The sequence below is a fragment of the Artibeus jamaicensis genome, unplaced genomic scaffold, assembly GCF_021234435.1.
Source record: "Artibeus jamaicensis isolate MK-2021 breed Jamaican fruit bat unplaced genomic scaffold, CSHL_Jam_final contig_1127, whole genome shotgun sequence".
Classification (NCBI taxonomy): domain Eukaryota; kingdom Metazoa; phylum Chordata; class Mammalia; order Chiroptera; family Phyllostomidae; genus Artibeus; species Artibeus jamaicensis.
Genome location: NW_026521219.1, coordinates 2,396,911 through 2,409,205, shown reverse-complemented (window position 1 = coordinate 2,409,205; position 12,295 = coordinate 2,396,911). Strand labels below are relative to the sequence as shown.

The following is a 12,295-nucleotide window of genomic DNA, read 5'->3' as shown; positions in this document are numbered from 1 at the left end:
GCTGGAAAGGGGAAGAAGGAGGATAGGAGAAAAGGTGCAGGAATTAAGAAGTACAAATTGGTAGTTACAGAACAGGCAGGAGGACCTATATGCCTGACCCATGGACATGAACTAAGGGGGGATTACCAGAGGGAATGGGGGATACTGGGTGTAAAGGGGCACAGGAGGAAAAATTGGAACAACTGTAATGGCATAATCAATAAAATATATAATAAATTAAAATAAATAAATAAATAAATAAAACATCCGAGTAGAGACGTCCAGTAGGCGGATGCTTACATAGGTCTGGAACTCAGAGGTTCTCTCAGAGAGAGGCAAATTTGAGAGTCATTAGTGTATAGAAAGAAAATGAAACCATGTCTACAGATAAATTTGCCTAGAACGAGAAATGAAAGAAACTTAAAATCAAATCTTACAATATGCCCATATGTAAGAGAGAATAAACAACAAAAGAGACCAAAGAGAAGCATCCAGACAAGTCAAAAGAAATGTAGGTGCCAAACTAGAAAGTGTTGGGAAGTGGGAGGAAGAGCGACTACATGAGTTTTGTTGTTGTTGTTTTTAGAGTATCAGCTAGGATTAGAGAAACAGAAAATAAAGTCACTGGAGGGGGCAGTAGGGTCAAAGTTCAGTATCTCTCTCTCTCATTTCTCCCTCCCTCCCTCCTTTGCTGTCTCCCTGTCTCCCTCCCTCTCTTTTTCAGTGTGAGAGACCTGAGCATATTAGATTTTGTGGAGAGATCAGCAGAGAGAGAGAGAATCCAGGTTGAAGATTCAGGAGAAAGAAGAGGCATCAATACTGTAATTTTCTGAGAAAGTCGGAGAAGGAAGAAGCTAGCGGAGGCAGAGGTTTTGGTCTCGGATGCACAGAATTACATCTTTTCTGTAAAAGAAGAAGATAAGCACGAGATGGGTGCTGATGCAGGCAGACACATAAATTTGACAGAGGGAGCTAAAGAAATTTCTATCTGATCACTCATTTTCTTTATGAAATACAAAGGGAGGTCACCCACTGAGAGTGAAGAAGGAGGAACCAGAATCTCCCCACGAGACTCATGGTCTGGCATACAGCTCAGAAGGTCATGAATAACTCATTTTAACTGTCTGGCTCTGAACCTGTCATGTATATGAGGTTTCTGACTCTCTCATGGATATGAGTTCCCATGTACACATATGTGTTAAATTTTATTTTCTCTTGTTAATATGTCTCATATCAAATTGATTGTTTGACCAAGTGGAAGAACCTAGTAGGGCAGAAAAGAAAGTTCATCCTTTACCCCACTGATAAGTAATATTTGTTAAAACTACACGGACCTCAGTTTGGAAAGATGAAACACATTCTGGAAAATGATGGTGGTGATGTTTGCACAACAATGTACATGTACTTGATGCTACTGAAACACACACTTTAAACAGGTTCCAGTGGCAAATTCCGTATTATGTGCATTTTGCCACAATAAAAAAAGGAAACAAACTTGAGTGGTCACTTAGTGCTCTAGAAGAGGTGTGCATAAGGGCCCATGGAGGATCAAGTAATGAAGTGCTGACCTCTGCCGGCCGACACTCTAAGAAATAAAATCCTAAAACTGGTTCCTCCCTCCCTTTCTCACTGTACATGGAAGTAAGAACCTGAAGCATTCCCAAGAAGAGCCGTCTTCCAGGCAGAGGCTAAAAAAAGTGTTCTGGAAGCCAAGTCCACATTCCAGAGAGGATGCCACTGTTTGCTGACCTGTCACAACTTGCTCCAGGCTTTCTGTTAGGCTGTCATCGCGAGCCAGGGAGCCTGACCAGATGCTCCTCGTAGAGTGCTTTAAGGACAAGCACCATCCAAACAACGCTGTGCTCTTCTGCAAAGGACAAAGGGCCCAGACAACCTGAGAGCAAAAGCGAACTGACCCAGGCCACAGCTGAGCCACAGGGACAGAAAGATAAGGAACATCGGAAACACTAGAAAAAAGGCTTAGCTGCTGGCAACTTTCCACAGCTCACTCAAGCAGACACAACTGCTATACACAAAGGAACAATTCAAATGGGACTGCTTCTGTATTACATGATAACGTGACACCCACCGTGTATTATGCAAGGCTCTAAAAAAGGGAGTTCAAGCCTAGGAGCTATTGAGTTTTCTATCTTCTATTTCTGGCCCCCAACCCCCGTGCTGGCTGCAGAGCGAGATAAGGGCTGGGAAATTGCAGTCAATTACAGCTATAAGAGACCACAAGACTACCTACAGGTTCAATGTCTCCCTAGCTGGCTACGTATCTGGATCACCAGAGAAGCTGTTATAAAACTGCAGATTATCCCCAAAAAACTGATTTGGTGAGCCTAGGGTGTCAGGGGCTTTATGGACCTACTCACCTGGAGAGGTCCAATAGCTTACAGTCTCACCACTCAAGAGTTCAAAGGGTAAATCGGGACCTGCCTTTTCCCACCCAACACTGCCTCTCGGCAGAAGGATGGAAACTGAGTCGCCTGACCGTGGGCACATACTCAGCACTCATCAAAGTGGGGTCCAGAAAACAAACAGAATCTCCTACGGTGCTTGTTTAACATGGAAATTCCCAGGTCTCCGGCCAGTAGTTGTCACTTGTGATCTGTGGGTGGGGCCCGGACTGCGCATCTCGGAAGGCTCCCCGGTCTGTGGATTTCTAGCTACACTGATGTTTGAGAACTACTGCTAAGTTCTAGCAGCTGGAGCCTCCGGTGGGAAATTCGGCTACGTGAGCCACTCTGAAAGGGAGACAGGCTTCCATCGGCCACTGAGGAGCACAGGGCTGCAGGCATCAAGTGGCAGGACTCTGAGTGAAGAGGGCGCCCCCCTCAGGTTCTCAGAGGAACATGAGCACCAAGGCTTGGGTCACCCGGAGGCCAGGAACTCTGGGCCCTGGGCCGCCCACAGGGAGAGGGCCGGTGTGGCCAGATCCCTCCAGGCCTCCAACATTAGCCTTTCTCTAAAAACAAACAAACAAACCCTCTCAAGTTCCCTTCTGATAACTGGAATACACTTTTTTTAAAGATTTTATTTATGTATGTATTTTTAGAGAGAGGGGAAGGGAAGGAGAAAGAGGGAGAGAAACATCATTGCCCTCTTTTGGGGACTAGGCCCACAACCCAGGCATGTGCCCTGGACTGAGAATCGAACCAGTGACCCTTTGGTCCACAGGCCTGCACTCAAACCACTGAGCTACACCAGCCAGGGCTGAAATACACTCTTAAGGCATAGATGCAAGGACATTTGCAAATAAAGCTGGTATGCCTATAAGTGAATATTACTCAGCCTTAAAAAGGGATTTCTTACACATGCTACAACACAGATGAACTTTGATGACATCATGCTAAGTGAAATGAACCAGTCACAAAAAGACAAACACTATGTGATTTCACTATAGGAGGTACCTGGAGTCACCGAAGTCATACAGACAGAAAGTAGAAGGGTGGTGGCCAGAGGCTGGAGGCCGGAGAAATGGGAAGTTTCAGTTTCACGGGTACAGGGTTTCGGTTTTGCAAAGTGAAAAGAGTCCTGGCGCTAGACCGTGGCCATGGCTGTACCACAATGCGGACATATTTAATAACACTGAATTGCACAGTTACAAACAATTAAGAGAATAAATTTATGTGCATTTACCATAATAAAATAATTGGGAAGAAAACATTTATAACTATTTGGGAGAGCCAAGGATAGCAGTCAAGGGATAGGCACCTAGAGATAAGGTCCTCATAAAAGAACTGCAAAAAATGAAAATACAAGCAGTGTCTAAATTTTAAAACAAGTTAGCTTCCCAAAGTGTATCTGCAAGATGATTATCAAATGGAAGCGCATTTCCCAGCTTGTCCTATAATGTACCTGAAGCACAACACGCATCCATGAGAAATAAATCTCTTCCCCCTGAGAGCAGGGCTTGGTGGTCCAGGAGGTTGGGGGGCAAATGGTGGGAAAAGCTGGGAGAGGCAGAACAGTACAATCCCCAAAGCAGCAAAGAACTATTCTTATTCAATGCAGGTATGCAAATTATGCATAAGTAGTAGCCAAAAAAAAGTCAGTGTTTTCACTAAATTTTACTAATTTTAAGAGGGCTTAAAAATAATAATCAAGAGTTGCTTTGTAACTTAATTAGACTAGTATTCTTAAAATACATGTCTATAAAGATAGAGAAAACTTACTATGTTCTACCATCAGACCCTACACAATAAAGGAGACAAAAAAATAAGAACAAAAACCTAGAAATTTTACTAGATTAAAATAATTATTTGCTATTAAAATTCCTGAAGGTAAAAAGGACTACTTGAAGATCAAAAGCAATTTACATAATCCAGAGAGGAGGACAGTAAAATAAGTGCTTCATTCACACTTAGTGTGTAAAGGTACATGTTACCCTGTAGAGATGCCAACGAGCCCGCGGAGTGGGAAGGGTATTTAAAAATGCCCCTCTGATTATCTGCACAGTCACTACGAGTCACAGCTCTGACAAGTCCTGCGTTTTTAGTACACTGCCCTCCACTCATAATAACAGGAGAAAACTCCAGGTTTTCTCTAGAAACAAAATGGAATTTCAAAACACTCCCCTAAAAATAAGTATTTTCCCCTCCCTGAGATTAATACTGAGAATGGCCACTGCCTTTGGAAAACAACAATAGAGGCTATAATGGTGAACTATAAATAATAAATATATTTCCACCATAGTCATTATTAACTGATGAAAAAAAAAAGAATTTCAGTAATAAGCACTGTAGAGTGCATGAATGCTGCGTAGGAGCCAGGGAAAGATAGCAACCAAAGCTAAGTCATTTCTTTGATTATTCTGACCCCTGGTGGCCATTGAAGGTCTTTATTTTTCAATAAAGGACTGGTTTTTTCCTTAGCTGTGCGCACTAACATCTCCTGGAGGAAAATCCTTTCACAATGCATACAAATCACATTGTACACTTTAAATATCCTACAGTTTTATTTGTTAATTATACTTCAGTAAAAACTGGGAGTGGGGTAATATTATATTGCCAAAAATAAGTACTTAATCAACATGCTTGTCTTCAATATGGTAAGGATGCTTTATAGAATGTGGAAAAGAGAACATTATATGTAGTTTAAGACAAATGACTACTCTATTGCTTTAATACATTCATTTAATAAATACTGACTTCTATGTGCAAAGCACTAGGTCCCAGAGGGGAAGTACCGCTGACTCAAAGCAGCATGAATGAACCAAGAGGAGCACGGAGTGGTACGGGAATATCTGGTGGGGTTAATCCATTTCAGACGATGACTGGAGAGCAAAATCAACTCACTTGAATGACAGCAGAAAAACCATGTTCCAGGGAACACACAGGGAGGCTCTGGGGTAAGACAGACTGGTAAGGGATGTATGGCTTAAGCATGGAGTTCAAGGGCAAGGGTACCACTTAACTGAAAATGAAGGCTGAGGAGGTGGGCAAAGGCCAAATTTTTCAAGTGGTTTTAATTCTTTTAGTACCTAAATTTCCTTATTTTTTTCCTATCAAAGCCATAGGCTAGGTCAAGTCCACAAACCACTACATGAGGCATCCTGTGAATCTTCCCACCTGCGCTCTCACACCCTCCACAAGTCTTTCTCCACTATTTTATCCTCCTCTCTCCTCTGGTACTTATTCTGTTCATTGCTCATTGAACAAATCAGTATCTCAGAGGCCTCTACCCACCTGAGACTCCCCTGCCTGGTCATTATGCAGGGGGCTTCTGAATGGACCAACAGGCACTCGACCCCGGGGAAGCCCATCCACCCATGAAGAGTCTGTGTACAGGGCTTTGAGGACAGTGGTTATTTTGCTGAGCCAATGTGACCAGATTTGGACCACGGAACACCTTAGAGGCTGGCAGAAGTTTGAGAAGAAAACAGACCACAAGAAACAGAGGGGGTCGCTGATCCCAGAAACACTGGCACTCGACCTTACAATAAACCCCCTTCGCCCGAGGTGGTCCCAGCGAGACTCTATCCTTGGAGGCACTGGGGGGCCTGGCTGACTCAGCACCTTACTATCCCACAGGCTTTCTGTTTTCTGTCACCGTGTGTCGTTTAACTTTTATGCTATTATTCACCTCACTGTAGCAATGGTCTCTGAAGACAGAGGTCACATGCTCAGCTTCCTGTGTTGGTCACAACACTATAAGCCCTCAACACATATTAGATGAAGGGCAGAGGCATGGAAGGATAGATAGATGAGCAAACTAATTCCTAAAGAATTTATAGTGAAATCAAAAAGTGGGAACTGAAACTAACACCTAACTCTTTAAAACTCACAACATGCTTCCTAAATCCTCAAACCCCATTAATCTCCATACGCTCCAAACTTCCAAATCTGACACAGGAGGCTCCCTGCCTCTACGCCAACCCTTCCCTCCCCCACACCTCACAGACATCTCTTTCCTCCTTCCCTAGGAGCTCGGCTGTCCGCTTCCCCAGTGTCCATCCCCCTGCTCTAGACCTTCCTAGCTCCTGGACGTGCCTCCGCACGCTCTCGTTCCCATGCCTCCCCTCCCGTGGCACAGCCTCTCCACAAGCACAGCGTGCTCTTCATCTGTAAGCAGATGCTCAAAAACACAGGTGCTGACTAAGGTGGGCTAGCTCTGCTTGGGGGATGTGGCTCCAGAAAATGTTAACCAAAAGGAAAAAAATTTTTATTAAGTACTTGGTACTTCTATCTCACCTCAGGTCTAATGCTAATGAAGGATTATTCCTTCTAACACAGTTGGTCCCACTGGGGCAGAGAGAAAGTATTTTCCCCCAGGAGACGACATTTGGCAAAGTCTGGGGACAGCTTTGGTTGTCGCGACTTGGAGGGAGGAGAGAGCCACTGCAGGCACCCGGTGGGCGGAGGCCCGCGATCCTGGTAACTGCCTTCCCACGCACAGGCACCCACGGCAAAGAATTTTTGTCCAAAATGCTGACAGTGAGAAGCCCTGTTCTAATAGAATTATTTTTAAAGCTCTCAATCACAAGTTTATTTTAATAAATTCCAATGAGAAAATATTCAACGAATCTTCAAACATCACACAGTGAGGCCCAGGAGAACAGCAGAGCCACGGAGGGGGTTTGAATGCCCCTGCCTGCCGGATCTCAGAGCCGCACCGTCAGCAGCAAAAAAAGGAGGCAGGAGGGAGAGCTGGGGAGAGGGGGTTGGGGAACAGAAGGTTGGTGTGGCTCTTTAAACTCACTGTGTTTTTTAAAACAAAGGTAAAAGTAGGAGTTATTATTCTGAGACAAAAAATTTGCAGAAAAGCAGTTATGTATTCATTACTTAGTTTTAAAATACTGGATGCATGAAATAAATAAACATCATTTAGTCAGTTTTACACTAACATGTGAAATGTTTTAATCTCGAAAAAATGACATTATAGAAAAAGGCAACAATGATTAAAACTCTAATGTGTTATATAAGCTGGGCTAACCCACTGAAAAACACAGTAAGTTAAAAATAAACCACTTAAATTGTCTAGGTGTTCAGACTGATCTTTTCCTGTTCTTTGAATAAATGACTTTGGATATATTTCTCCACCTGATCTATTTAAATCATTTTAACATTCCCCTTAAAGATATATTTATACTCACATTCACTTGAACCTGAATGGACCAGTCACCAAGTATCGGATGGGAAGACAACTGAAAAGTTTTGGAAACGACTCCAAGATCACCTTTTTCCGACAACCACTGTTGAATCAGATTCGACTTGGGGTCCTACAACGAAAACACACATGTTCACTGTATGAAAACTGCCTGTGTGCACTGCACCCTACCCGGTTATAAACGGTCCCATCAGCACTCCCAGGCACACACAAAATGCAGCACGGAGATTTTCTTTTAAATGTCAGCTCTAAAATAAGTAAGATAGATAGAGAGATAGCTAGATAGATTAAATGTCAGCTCTGTACTACTAAAGACGACAAACCAAAATTTCTTCTTTGCTCATATTTTCCAGAGACTATTTGAACTCTGCTCCATCATCTGGTTCCTGGCACCACGTCTCCTCCCACATGAGAAACTACAGCACGCGCATCACCAAACCTGTGTTGTTGTCGCTGCTGCTGCTGCTGTTGTTAAAAGGCAATTCCCCTGCAGAGGTGACAGGCTCCATGCATTAAAGGCCCACGATGCGTCAGGCACTCTGCCTCATCATTGCAATTCACACACCTTTCAATCATTAAAACTCTCCTTCCAGGTATGGTTACCCCACAGTATAGTTGAGAAAACTGCTGCCTGGAGACGTTAGGTAACCACTCGACTGTAAGCAGTCAACATGGCCCCATGTTACAGCACCAACACACGGTGGAATTCAGGATTCAAATCCATGTGTCTTAAGTTCAAGAAAAGTGTCTCACAGAGATGTTTAGCCAAGGGGATGCACGAAAAACACCTGTGTCTTCCTATACTCCCCCGGACGACAATCCCTTCATGCAGCATCCATCCTGGCCAAACCAGCCGTCGTCCCAGAGTCCTCTCCCAGCCCCAGCCCTGTCACCTCTGTCTCTTCGCTATCTCCCTAATTTCTCTGCTTCCCACCCTCCCATATAGCCACCAGGTGCTGTTTTTTAACTCCCAAGTGCAAGTAATCTCCCTCCTCTAGTCATGCCCCTCCAATACTCCTTCCCTACCACAAACAGTGCTATCCTGAAACATAAATCTGGGACTGAGGCAAGGCAGTTGAAATGGCTGGCACAATTCCTGGTATACAAGTAACAAACAGTGAATAAACATTGGCTATGATCATTCTACTAGAGCACTAGTAACGATAGCTTTTGTTTACCTACAGAATGAGGTCTGTACTCCTTTGCAGAGTTTACAAGCCTTGGTAAGCCGACCCCTTTTACATTTCTAGACTCATCTTCCCCCAAACATGCATATTTGTTTGACTTTTACCCCCCAAACCCATGCATCTAAGCCTCTACATGGAATTGCTGCATGGGATGCCCTCCCCTCCTTGTCCACCTGCTGAGATAAGCTGGTGTCCTGCCTCGGTACCTGCCTCCCACAGGCAGAAACGACGCCCTCCTCAAAAGCCCCAGGACATCTGAAGTTCACCCCTCTTGAATACATATTACTGTTTAAAGTATTCAGTAGTTATCTGGGGGGGAGGGGTGGTGTCTTGTTTATTTATTTGTTCCCAAGTAGACTGTGAACTCCTGAGAGCGGGGATCAAATATTTTCCTTATTATCATTCTTTATCCTTTGACTAGAAGTACTTGAATTGGTTCAGTTATTAGAAGCCAGAAGAAATCTTTCTCCCCAAGTAGGGGAGAATGTGAAAGTCAGGAGTAAGCACAATGCTGAGAATGGAGTAGCCAGAAACTAATTGTTAAAACCAAAGCCCAAAAGCAATCCAAGAATAAGCAGGTCTCCGTCCACGGTGGGCTCCTGAGACAGGCACTGCGGTCAGCAGGGTGAGCTACTGCGCCTGCCACAGCGTGACGCACAGGGGGACTCCGGGGTTTAGAGGCTCGAAAATAAAGGAAGAAATACACAGAGCTAATAAATATATGCTAACAATTAAAAGGACGCAAGTGAAAACAATGAAATATCCCTTTTCTTCTGTGAGACTGACGAAGATGAAATAGTAACAACGGTATCTCCCAGTGTTCCCGAGAGTGCAGGAAAAGGAGCGTTCGTCCAACGCTGATGTATTTTTATTCTGGTGAGGGTGCACACTTCTCCCAAGTGGTCTCACGGCCCTACGGACAAAAGAAGTCCACACTGAAGTCTTTGAGACGTCACCCCTGGGTGATCTGGAGCGTTGGGAGTGAATGAAATAATCCCTGTCATTTCCCAAGGCTGTCTTGGATGTGGGCCTAACTGTCACCAACAGGATGACAGCAAATGCAGAAACACCAGAAGTCTTTACAGAGCACGTCAGGATTTGAACAGGCCAGGCCTGGTGGCATCACGGCAGAACCCGACATCTGCACATGCTCATCACCTGGTGGGATGTACACGGGACAGCCACATGGAATGTGCACAGTGCCCCTGTCACAGCCAGAACAGCTGCACGAGGAGATGCTGGACAAGCAGCCCCTCGTGCCTCTGAGGCACCTCTGGCTGGCTCTGGATCGCCATTGGCTGCTTCAGTGCAGCACATGCCTGCTGCCTGCGCCTGTCTATCCTGAGCGGTGAACACCATGGCTGAAAAATGTGTCTGTAAGGAGTGTTTGTGCCACTTCTTGGAGTCCTGAATTATGCACACGGTGCCTGTCCAGCATGAAGAATTAGAGAAGTCCAGTCACTTAAACAAGGTGGCGCCCTCACGGGGCCACGGATGAGGTTCTGGTTTCATGGCTGCAACCAGGCCAGAGTGTCAGAACACAATCAGGGTACATCCCCCTGTTGAACAGGGTACAACATCTGTTCCCACATAAGGTCATTCACCCATATCAGCAGTAACAACTTCTTCAAGAACAGAGGTCAAAGTGGAAGCCAGCTGTGCCAATGGCCATCACAGCGTTGGAGGCACTTATTTCCATGATGTTAGGCCCGACTGGCTGGAAGAGGCCAAAATTAGGGCAGAATTGAACATGTTTTTTCCACTGCTGAAAGGCCTCTGAAGTCCCTTTCCCTCCTGAGAAGATCAGTTATTGGGTCAGGAAAAATGAGTAAGATCCAATGATGAAAGGAAGGGAGGGAGGGAGGAAGGAAGAGATGGAGGGAGAAAGAAAGAAGGAAAGGAAAGAAAGGAAGGAGGGAGGGAGGAAACCCCCCTAACTCCCCTGAATATGCTGTGACAGTCAGTATAGCTACATCCTTTGTGAGCTGGGCAAGATGCCCCCCAAAAGTCAACCCAAGCCTTCAGATGCACTTCCCCATTTTAGCCTGCAGATGGTGCTGTTAGGGAAATACAATTGTCCAAGTCAAGGCGCTCTTATTAAACAGTCCCACTTTTTTCTGGAAAGTTTTTCCAAAAAAACAATTCCACATTGAAAGACATAGAAAACATTACCACCTGGTGAAGGCTGGCCCAGATGACTGTTTCCGGAAGGAAGAGTACAGCGGTGTGGGCATTCGCATCAGGGCTGGGACCTGGCCTCTGCCAGTTACAGGAAGAAGACAGCAGACATGAGTTCATACTCAGCCTCACTGCCTGGATGCAGAGCGCAGAATATGACCACCCCCAGTTACTGTTCCTAAATACTTTGCATCCAGGTGAAATTTTAGTCTAAATTCCATTCTCCTGGCCAAGAGGGCCACAAGTGGGCCAAGCCAGTATCATCCCTCACAACCAGAGGTAGCAAGAGGAAGGTCTCTGTGTGTTTCTGGGAAAGCTGGATGTGGCAGGCTAAGTTCAAAACTGGAGAGCAGAGGGCAAAGAATCCACAAGTCAAAGGTTTTAAAGGCAGATGCTGGCGCAGAACAGAGAGGCGCAATCATAGCAATGCACAGAGCAGCTGTCCAGCATCAGCAGGGTTAGTTCTGGGATAATGCCGCAAAAAGGCATTTTATTCAAAGCTGAGTTTTATTGACCTAAGGTAGAAGGAGCCAAAATGGATATAAACAGCCAAAGATAAGCAGACATCCCCTTCTAAATCCCCCATTTTGCCCATAGTTTCTGGCATGTAGTAAATTCTCAGTATATTGGATAAATGATAAAGGATGGTATGAATGAAGTCCATTAAGCTCCAAGAGTTACATGAACCTAGAAATGCCCTTCTCCGTGTCAGCCTGCTTTAGACACTCCAACGTCTGGCAGAGGCAGAACTTCCCAGAGCTGCCCACCCTGCAGTAATCCTGGTTGACTTCAATAAAAATGCACTGAGCACCATGCCTACCAGTGTAGGATTTGCTACAAACACACCATGGCTTAAAAGTACATGTACCCATGCCTGTCCACTAGATTTTTGTTTGTTTGTTTGTTTGTTTGTTTGCCTGCTTGTTTAGTAACAAAGAAACTAAAAATGGGAAGATGCTGAATGAAAAGCCTGAATTTACCTCCCATTCTATGTTATTTATCAGAACATTGAGGGAAACCAATGTCCCAGACTAAGGGGTTCCTGGAACCAGGGACTTTCCGTCTTAAAATCAAGAGAGACCCAGACAAACTGGGATGAGCTGGTTGCCTTGTTTCCATGTTCTGCGTTAATGTCCAGCATCCTCCTCAGCTTAAATGTGGAAACCACTTCCAGCTGCATTTCGACTGTCTCCCACTTGGTTCTCACAGGAAAGCACCAAGTCGCTGACCACGCTGCCTCCGCAGCATCAGGGTGATGCGGCAGCAGAGGCCGAATGACTCCCAAAGGAGCTTCCTGTAATAACAGCTAGTGTTCCGGAGCATGCACTGGGGTGCCA

General features: G+C 45.0%; 1 protein-coding gene across 1 annotated transcript in view; it reads right to left on the bottom strand.

The window, feature by feature from the left end:
* The window catches only part of CD109 (CD109 molecule), a 118,796-nt gene that overhangs the window by 75,996 nt on the left and 30,505 nt on the right, over positions 1 to 12,295 (bottom strand). The window contains exon 5 of the mRNA XM_037147406.2: positions 7,580 to 7,705. Within this exon, the coding sequence (XP_037003301.2) occupies positions 7,580 to 7,705 (126 nt within the window). The remainder of the gene's footprint in view (positions 1 to 7,579; positions 7,706 to 12,295) is intronic.